This window comes from Macrosteles quadrilineatus, unplaced genomic scaffold (genome assembly GCF_028750875.1).
Source record: "Macrosteles quadrilineatus isolate MER2022 unplaced genomic scaffold, UCM_ALF_1.0 Scaffold_8__2_contigs__length_117827958, whole genome shotgun sequence".
NCBI lineage: Eukaryota > Metazoa > Arthropoda > Insecta > Hemiptera > Cicadellidae > Macrosteles > Macrosteles quadrilineatus.
The window spans coordinates 22,665,121-22,675,132 of NW_026542601.1; the positions used below are offsets into that span (position 1 = coordinate 22,665,121).

Sequence of the window (10,012 nt, forward strand, 5' to 3'; positions counted from 1 at the left end):
ATAATGTTTAGTGAATTTCCGATTGTTTGTTTCATGTAGTAAATAATAGTGCCAGTAAAGTGGTAATTCGATATTGTTATCCTAACAGAAGCTAGTATAGTAATTGATATCATAGTGATTCAATTGTATGGTTCATCCTCTTGGAATAAATGGAAACTATTGAAATTTTTAGAAATAAGATTCATATTAGAGTTATCAAATTGATATTCTACTAATCGATTTTAACAGCATAGAATTCCTTAAGATGAACAAATTTTACAATATAAATCAAATACTGACTTATAACATTGACTAGTAGGCTTAGCCATTAATAGTGAAATTGCTCATACTATTACAGCTTCGTTTACCCGTACTGTGTTTAACATTTGAGACTAATTTCAACCTACACTTTGTTTATGAAACTGCGTTAGGTATCTTTACACCTTATCAACTACCAGTAATGAGTGTAAAAAAAATCAAATAAATACTAAAATAGAAAGAGAATTGGTGATTCCAGAAAGATTCTGTACTAAGTTTAGTTTGTTGTGTGCAGGACTTCTCTCTGGACGCAGATGAGGTACGAATGAGAGCCGCAGCCCACCACATTGTACGCAACTTGACTGCTGGAATGGCTATGATTACTTGTAGAGACCAACTGTTGCTGTCCATCAACTCCAACCTCAAGACTGTCTTCCTCAGTAACCTGATGGTAACTAACTAGAATATTTCAATATAATATTCTAATTCATCCAATTTAATTTGTCACTGATTTTAATTTCAATGCATTCCAATTGACAGTGTTTTGTCCCCAAAATTGCAGTCTCTACAAGCAGCTAATAATTTTACATTTGTTCAACCCAATTAGGAACAAAAATAAGAAAGTCGTCTAGTTAAAAAGTTGTTGATACTTGTATTCTGCAACTAGAAGAGGATAATAATCAACTGTTTTAAATTACATCTTTGACAAAAAAAAACATCGTAAAATTTTGTTAATGGTGACATTTCAGACCGGATTCGGGTTGGATAATTATAAGGCTTAGTTTGGGTTGGATCCGATGGTGAGTGGTCCGATTCGGATACTTTTACGTTCAATTAATTGAAAAATTAATACAGTAGAACCTCGAATTACTAGGGCCGGATCAACCTTGGTGAATAGGTGCCTCTGAAATTGTGTTAAAATAATGGTGACCAAGTTGATTGTATTGTTGAAAGACAAAATATATAACTGTCCATATGAACTTGAATTTTTTGTTAATTTGGGTACCTATATTTTAAAGGAAAGCAAAGTGGCTGATTAGGACAAAAAAAAAATATTGAGTCGAGCTAAATCACCTGAGAAAGTTTGAATCAAGTCCCGGAGCTAATAGAAAGAAGTCACAAAATACTGAAATTTTGTTTGTATAATTTCTCTAACTTTGTCAGGCAAGTTAGCTGAACTCTTTACCACCTTAAAATATCCTTGTGTAGTTAATTTGGTGGATTTGAAACTTGTTGAATATATCATTACTATGTCTGATTGTAGTCAGCCAATCAGCAACAGAAAGACATGGTAGAGCAGGCAGCTACAGTCACGGCCCAGGATAACATGGAGCTGGCTTGTGCTTTTATACAGAAGACAGCCATTGAGAAGGCAACACCTGAGGTTGACAAACACCTGATCACTGTGAGTATGAAGACTTGATGAATAAAATTATCTATATTTTCCTAAGCTTTCCATTATTAGTTACTAAGTTTGATATTCTCCATTGTCCCAATATTTTAGTCATTAGTTACTTGTTCGACCCTTGGTCATAAACTAGAATATGGATAAAAGTCCTTGTACAAGTCTCTTTTAGTGATGTGTCAAAACCGAATCTCAAATCTCAAAACCATCAAAACTTAAGAAAAGTTTCGGTTTCGAGATTCGATCACCAAGTTTCGAGATTCAAAAGTTTCGAACTTGAAGATTTAGCAGTTTTATTTTTGAAACTGCTGACATTTATTTGTGCCATTGTTATTGTTTTTAACACTGTTTCCAAACAAGCTGGTAGCAACAAAGCAAACGTCACCATTACACATTAACAGTAATGAAACAAGTAAATTTTATTCTGAACTTCAAAAGGTATCTTAAATACTATAACTGGTACAATTCAGTTTCACATCAATATTTACTAAACACAAAGACAAAGATATTTACTAGACACAAAAATATTGACCACCTAAATGTTCTAATTAATCTAATATTCATGTTTATGTTGGCGTTAAAAGTTTAATTGATTTTTTTTTGTTTATAAAAAATTATGTTGTATTGGGTTTTAAGATTATCAGTCACATTCACATACTGTATTTATGTTATGCCACGGTCAGGAGGAGTCTCTTTCAGTTTTGATTGCATACTTAACATATTATGAGTATGTGTATTTTTTGTAACCTTGACCTTTGTAACCAGCTAAGTAAAAAAGTTTCGCGTTTAGGTTTTGAGATTCGAGATTCGGGATTTGATTTTTAAAGTTTTGGTTTTGGTTTTGAGATTTAAAATTTCTGGTTTTGACCATCACTAGTCTCTTTCCTAGTTAAGCGGCAAGAGGTGAGTCACAAGTACAAGGTTCTGCCCTTTGCATACGTGATGCATATTGGGAACTGCTTTTTGTTGACAATTTCTTCTTTATACTACACTATAGGTGTAAGTGTTGTTATCTTATCTTACTAATATTATAAATGTGAAAGTTTGTTTGTTTGAAGTTCAATCACGCATTAACTACTGGACGGATTGGGCTGAAATTTTGCATGATGATACCTCATATTCCCGATTAACATATAGGCATATTCTTATCTCAAAAACCCTTTCGGGCTCCGCCCCAGTGGCTCTGTAGTTCCCCATGTTAACCTTATGAGTATTCATATTTAAAGGGAATTAAAGAATTTAGTCAGCTGTTTCAACTAAAAAAGTTGGTTCTATGATATGGAAAGTATTAAAAAGTTATGAGATTTACCAACAGGGTGCAGCACTATTATTTTTTTGCATTTATGAAAACAGCTTATTTGAACTAAGTAGCAACAAAAAACAGTGATTGGCAATGAGAACTAACTGTCAAAGTAGGATTGTTTACTGTTATGTTTATGTTTTTAATTGCATGAATAATTTGTGATGTTTTGCAAAGTTTTAATTATTTATTTTTCTCTATTGTTTAGGTGCAGTGGTAGAACATTATGGCTATGGTAGATGTGTAATACTATAGTATAGCGTAAATTTTATTATAGTAAACAGTTTTGTTCAAATGTGTCCTACCCCATTGCAAAAGCTAAGTTAGAGTATAACACTGCAATAAACATTTTGCACTTATATGCCAACCCCGTACGAAGGACGGGTACTCAGCTAGTGATATATATATTGTCCAACATGAAATCTTCCTAATGTTAAATAAATGTTTCAAGTTTTTATACTTGACTTGTAGAGGAGACATTTCTACCCTCAGAGACATTATTGCATCTGCATTATTAGGTTGTGGCAGAGCTGCGAATATCACGGAGACATCGTCATTTCCCACATAAAGGAGACATCTTGAACTTGTGATAGTGTAATCTTGGCAAACCTTTTCTGCAATCGTAAAAATATAAGGTTATTTTAACTTTAATTTCTAATTTTTTACTCGGTTTCTTGAGCTTTTAGGCTTGGTTCAGCTCGACAATCGAGTCGCTTTGCACACAACTTTAGAAAGAAGGCCTTAAATCAATTCAATCAAATAAAGGACAGATCAAATAAGGAACAGATTAAATTCAAATATATTTATTCATCAAATACATTGGCTTGGTTTACAAAACCTGGCCTCGCCAGGTTTACAAAACTTGATGGCAAGGTCCAATTGATTCAAAAGTATCAGATAAACAATTTCAGTATTTTTTAAAGATCTTTGTTTTTAAAGAACACAATATGCTATTTAATTTTTATTTCTAAGGCGTAACTGTTAGATTTGTTTACTTATATTCAAGTCTGCAATTGAATTATTCAAATATCATTTTTCATCTATACCAGTCCAGCAAACCTTTACAGAGTTTAACATAGGTTCTCGGATAAGAACTATGCCTATAGTTTGACAACCATCCTGCTGTTCTGTTGTAGGAATATGAGAGACGCAAGCACGCTCGTGCAGAAGGACTCTGCTGTGCTGACGTACCAGGCAGAGCACATGACGTCTCAAGGTCGGAGCAGTCACACCGCAGCAGATGGTGGTTTACGAGGAGTTTGCCCGCAACATCCCAGACTTCCAGCCACTCTCGGAGCGTGACTCTGCTGTGCTGATGTACCAGGCAGAGCGCATGACGTCTCAAGGTCGGAGCAGTCACACCGCAGCAGATGGTGGTTTACGAGGAGTTTGCCCGCAACATCCCAGGCTTCCAGCCACTCTCGGAGCGTGACTCTGCTGTGCTGACGTACCGTGCCAGGCAGAGCGCATGCCAGAGCAGATCCGTCTCAAGGTCGGAGCAGTCACACCGCAGCAGATGGTGGTTTACGAGGAGTTTGCCCGCAACATCCCAGGCTTCCAGCCACTCTCGGAGCGTGACGCTGCTGTGCTGACGTACCAGGCAGAGCGCATGCCAGAGCAGATCCGTCTCAAGGTCGGAGCAGTCACACCGCAGCAGATGGTGGTTTACGAGGAGTTTGCCCGCAACATCCCAGACTTCCAGCCACTCTCGGAGCGTGACTCTGCTGTGCTGACGTACCAGGCAGAGCGCATGACGTCTCAAGGTCGGAGCAGTCACACCGCAGCAGATGGTGGTTTACGAGGAGTTTGCCCGCAACATCCCAGGCTTCCAGCCACTCTCGGAGCGTGACTCTGCTGTGCTGACGTACCGTGCCAGGCAGAGCGCATGCCAGAGCAGATCCGTCTCAAGGTCGGAGCAGTCACACCGCAGCAGATGGTGGTTTACGAGGAGTTTGCCCGCAACATCCCAGGCTTCCAGCCACTCTCGGAGCGTGACGCTGCTGTGCTGACGTACCAGGCAGAGCGCATGCCAGAGCAGATCCGTCTCAAGGTCGGAGCAGTCACACCGCAGCAGATGGTGGTTTACGAGGAGTTTGCCCGCAACATCCCAGACTTCCAGCCACTCTCGGAGCGTGACTCTGCTGTGCTGACGTACCAGACAGAGCGCATGCCAGAGCAGATCCGTCTCAAGGTCGGAGCAGTCACACCGCAGCAGATGGTGGTTTACGAGGAGTTTGCCCGCAACATCCCAGGCTTCCAGCCACTCTCGGAGCGTGACTCTGCTGTGCTGACGTACCGTGCCAGGCAGAGCGCATGCCAGAGCAGATCCGTCTCAAGGTCGGAGCAGTCACACCGCAGCAGATGGTGGTTTACGAGGAGTTTGCCCGCAACATCCCAGGCTTCCAGCCACTCTCGGAGCGTGACTCTGCTGTGCTGACGTACCAGGCAGAGCGCATGCCAGAGCAGATCCGTCTCAAGGTCGGAACAGTCACACCGCAGCAGATGGTGGTTTACGAGGAGTTTGCCCGCAACATCCCAGACTTCCAGCCACTCTCGGAGCGTGACTCTGCTGTGCTGACGTACCAGGCAGAGCGCATGCCAGAGCAGATCCGTCTCAAGGTCGGAGCAGTCACACCGCAGCAGATGGTGGTTTACGAGGAGTTTGCCCGCAACATCCCAGGCTTCCAGCCACTCTCGGAGCGTGACTCTGCTGTGCTGATGTACCAGGCAGAGCGCATGCCAGAGCAGATCCGTCTCAAGGTCGGAGCAGTCACACCGCAGCAGATGGTGGTTTACGAGGAGTTTGCCCGCAACATCCCAGGCTTCCAGCCACTCTCGGAGCGTGACTCTGCTGTGCTGACGTACCAGGCAGAGCGCATGCCAGAGCAGATCCGTCTCAAGGTCGGAACAGTCACACCGCAGCAGATGGTGGTTTACGAGGAGTTTGCCCGCAACATCCCAGGCTTCCAGCCACTCTCGGAGCGTGACTCTGCTGTGCTGACGTACCAGGCAGAGCGCATGCCGGAGAAGATCCGTCTCAAGGTCGGAACAGTCACACCGCAGCAGATGGTGGTTTACGAGGAGTTTGCCCGCAACATCCCAGGCTTCCAGCCACTCTCGGAGCGTGACGCTGCTGTGCTGACGTACCAGGCAGAGCGCATGCCAGAGCAGATCCGTCTCAAGGTCGGAGCAGTCACACCACAGCAGATGGTGGTTTACGAGGAGTTTGCCCGCAATATCCCAGGCTTCCAGCCACTCTCGGAGCGTGACGCTGCTGTGCTGACGTACCAGGCAGAGCGCATGCCAGAGCAGATCCGTCTCAAGGTCGGAGCAGTCACACCACAGCAGATGGTGGTTTACGAGGAGTTTGCCCGCAATATCCCAGGCTTCCAGCCACTCTCGGAGCGTGACTCTGCTGTGCTGACGTACCAGGCAGAGCGCATGCCAGAGCAGATCCGTCTCAAGGTCGGAGCAGTCACACCACAGCAGATGGTGGTTTACGAGGAGTTTGCCCGCAACATCCCAGGCTTCCAGCCACTCTCGGAGCGTGACGCTGCTGTGCTGACGTACCAGGCAGAGCGCATGCCAGAGCAGATCCGTCTCAAGGTCGGAGCAGTCACACCACAGCAGATGGTGGTTTACGAGGAGTTTGCCAGCAACATCCCAGGCTTCCAGCCACTCTCGGAGCGTGACGCTGCTGTGCTGACGTACTAGGCAGAGCGCATGCCAGAGCAGATCCGTCTCAAGGTCGGAGCAGTCACACCACAGCAGATGGTGGTTTACGAGGAGTTTGCCCGCAACATCCCAGGCTTCCAGCCACTCTCGGAGCGTGACTCTGCTGTGCTGACGTACCAGGCAGAGCGCATGCCAGAGCAGATCCGTCTCAAGGTCGGAGCAGTCACACCACAGCAGATGGTGGTTTACGAGGAGTTTGCCCGCAACATCCCAGGCTTCCAGCCACTCTCGGAGCGTGACTCTGCTGTGCTGACGTACCAGGCAGAGCGCATGCCAGAGCAGATCCGTCTCAAGGTCGGAACAGTCACACCGCAGCAGATGGTGGTTTACGAGGAGTTTGCCCGCAACATCCCAGGCTTCCAGCCTCTCTCGGAGCGTGACGCTGCTGTGTTCATTCCCAAACCTGTACCGGTAAGTTACATGTAGCAGCATTTTGGATTAGTTAAGTAGTTGTAGTTTTATTAGTTAGGTTTGTTTTGCTGTTATAACCAAAGAACAATAGGAAAAGAAGTTTACTTGCAGTTTTGAGTTCAGTTTAATAATGTCTAAATACCTAGTCACAGAAGATTATTTTCTTTGACCGTTCTGTTCAACCACATTTTAATCTCTAGCAGCCTCATAAATAATTTAATCACATTTTTGGAAATTAGTATTATATATTTAATAACAGAATTTATTATTATAATTTGTTCTTTATTGACTAAACAACTGGTATTGCTGACATATGATTATTTCATCTCGAATATAGCCTACATATTGTCATGATTAGAATCATGTTAATTGAGTATTTAATTGTGTTTAGGAACCAATTTCGGTTGTATCAAAATTCCAGAGTGCTCCTGCTCAGATGGTAAGTAAATAAGTTATTTGAATAGGTTGAACAATTTTAGTAAAAAGACTAAACATTTTCTCATTCATTTAACAGATACATTAACAACTCATCTTGGAAGGTCAAATCTTCTAACTAAGGAACTGTTGTTTCATAAATATCATTTTTAGCCTTTGTTTAACGCAAATATTGATTTGCATAAAACTAACTATGATATTTTTAAAATCAAACCAAATTTCTATTACTTGTCAGGGTACAGTTTTTTGTACACTGAATGTATATCTTGGATAATTATTAACATTAGCCCTTAAGCGTGCATGCTAGTTTTTTTACGCTGCAGCACGCACGGCCCAATGGACCCCCCCCCCCAAAAAAAAAATGGGCAAATAAAAAAAGTTTTTGATATTTAGCTCTTTAAACTGTAGACATAATAATAATATCTATATTCATTTTCTCATATTGTTACGTAAACTTTATGATCCTACCATATCCTTTAACTATTTTGAAAATAATAGTTTGAACCCTTAATTTTTTCATGATAAAATGTAATAATGGTGTTGAAGAGAGGAAAATCATAGTTAAACAAGTTTTTATTGCAAACAAATATTATTTTTAATTTTACAAAAGTATAATACTTGTAAAAAACTATGGAAGCAGTAAATATTTCATGAATTAATACATTTCCCGGTTAGTAGAAAATACTGAACAAAAAATAAAAAAAATTAAAAACTTTCTTTGGTAATGTGTGTTTTTTTTTATCCTCGTCCAGTGGTTTGTTTAGAAGTCCTATTAAACACACTTAACAAATATTTTACAATTGGCCCTGGCACATTAGTTTGTTTAAGGATTTACTCTTAAATATGGTCTTGGCATCTTTTTTACAAAGGCAGACGGTGCACCACACCTTTTTACTGGGAGGCTAGATCAGTGGACTCTATAGTTGGACATTTCCATCCAATTGGTTTACAGTTACTAACAGTAACTAACCAATTGGTTTACAGTTAGTTAGTATTTGATTTTTGCAAACTTTCAATACTATCAAAATTATAAATAAGATAATAAAACTGAGACACTACTAACTACGCGCATGTCATACCCCCGCTTGCACGTTTCAGGGTGAAAAATCTAAGAACCAATAAATGGAAATTTTACTTGTAGGCCTAACTAAAGCTAAGTAGGGAGGCGGGAATGCACTCTTCTAAAAAGCAAAGAGTGTTCTCCGCCAAAAAACCTTTTAGGTTTTTATGAAATTCTTAAGGTTTTGTTTAGCTTTTAGCGAATTTCCCATATAGGGAATAAGCTATTACCGTAGTACTCATGGTAAGACCTGGACGCGGGACCGATTTTTTTTTCGTTTTGAGGTCCCTAGAGGCCAAAAACACCATCCGTTCTAATTCATATTTTTAGATGTTTATATATTTTATTATATATATATATGTGTGTCCGTTAGCACGATAACTCGAGCAAAAATGATCCGATTTTGATGAAATTTGGTACAAACGTGTAAACCTACGTTTATTCGAACGAGTTCGCGATCCAGCTTGATCGGACCAAGGGAATGGGGGTTTACGGGGGGTTTTATGGGGTAAAAATGGGGTTTTCCCATTTTTGACCCAAAAAACATAAAATTTAGCAATTTCTTTCCAAACCATTTTGTAGAGCTTAAAAAACAAATAATTTAGTATATTGAAGCGTTATAATGCGCCTAATGGTTACGGAGTAAATTCCAAAAAATTTTAAATTTAAATTTCCCATGTTATTCTTATGGAGAATAAGTAAACTGTTGTAGTTTGCTTGTTTATGAACATATTTTGATCAAATTTGGAAAATGTTTTTATTTCTTACTAACTATTAACGTTTACAAAAAAAACAGTTTTACCCTCCCTGATGCAGCAAACCTAAGTACTTGTTAAACTAATTCTATTTAAATAGGGAATAAATGTTACTAGGTGAAACCCGTCGAAATCGACGATTACTTTCAAGGCTTACGCTAATTCATCTACGGAAAGTTAGGTGTAGTGGAATATACTTGAAGTAGCTGCTTAAATAGTATTTACTCTTTATACCTTTTTTTACAGCCGAAATGTTGTGTTGTTTTCAATAATGTTAACAACTCAGTGGGCCACGGTCCGTAAAATAGGCCACTGCAAATAATTTGTCAATATAGGTACCATTTTAGGCAAGGTTTCTGACTTTGGATGTTATTAGACACGATAAGAGCACAATAAACTTCTTCTGCAGATGAATAATCTGCTGGAGAAATATAAGCCGAATTATAAATGTTACAATGCGAGTTCAAGCATTTTGTAACTATATGGGTAAGTAAAATAGTATTTTTCAGGCTGCTGCTCAGTGCACTTTAAGAATATATTTTTTAGAGATAAATTAAATGGTTTTTGTTGCCGAGTAGCGCTAGTAAACATGCAGAACCCATTTCGTTATTCTAACATTCAAAGGCTCTTTAAGAGTTCAAATTCTTATTTGTATACATATCTATATTATGTGT

At 40.4% G+C, this 10,012-nt stretch overlaps 1 protein-coding gene across 1 annotated transcript in view; it reads left to right on the forward strand.

Moving 5' to 3' along the window:
* Nucleotides 1-4,258, forward strand: part of LOC129000261 (CCR4-NOT transcription complex subunit 1-like) — a 110,606-nt gene extending 106,348 nt beyond the window's left edge. The window contains exons 2-4 of the mRNA XM_054427222.1: nucleotides 533-688; nucleotides 1,502-1,642; nucleotides 4,079-4,258. Coding sequence (XP_054283197.1) covers nucleotides 533-688; nucleotides 1,502-1,642; nucleotides 4,079-4,258 — 477 coding nt within the window. The remainder of the gene's footprint in view (nucleotides 1-532; nucleotides 689-1,501; nucleotides 1,643-4,078) is intronic.
* Nucleotides 4,259-10,012: the final 5,754 nt, after the last annotated feature.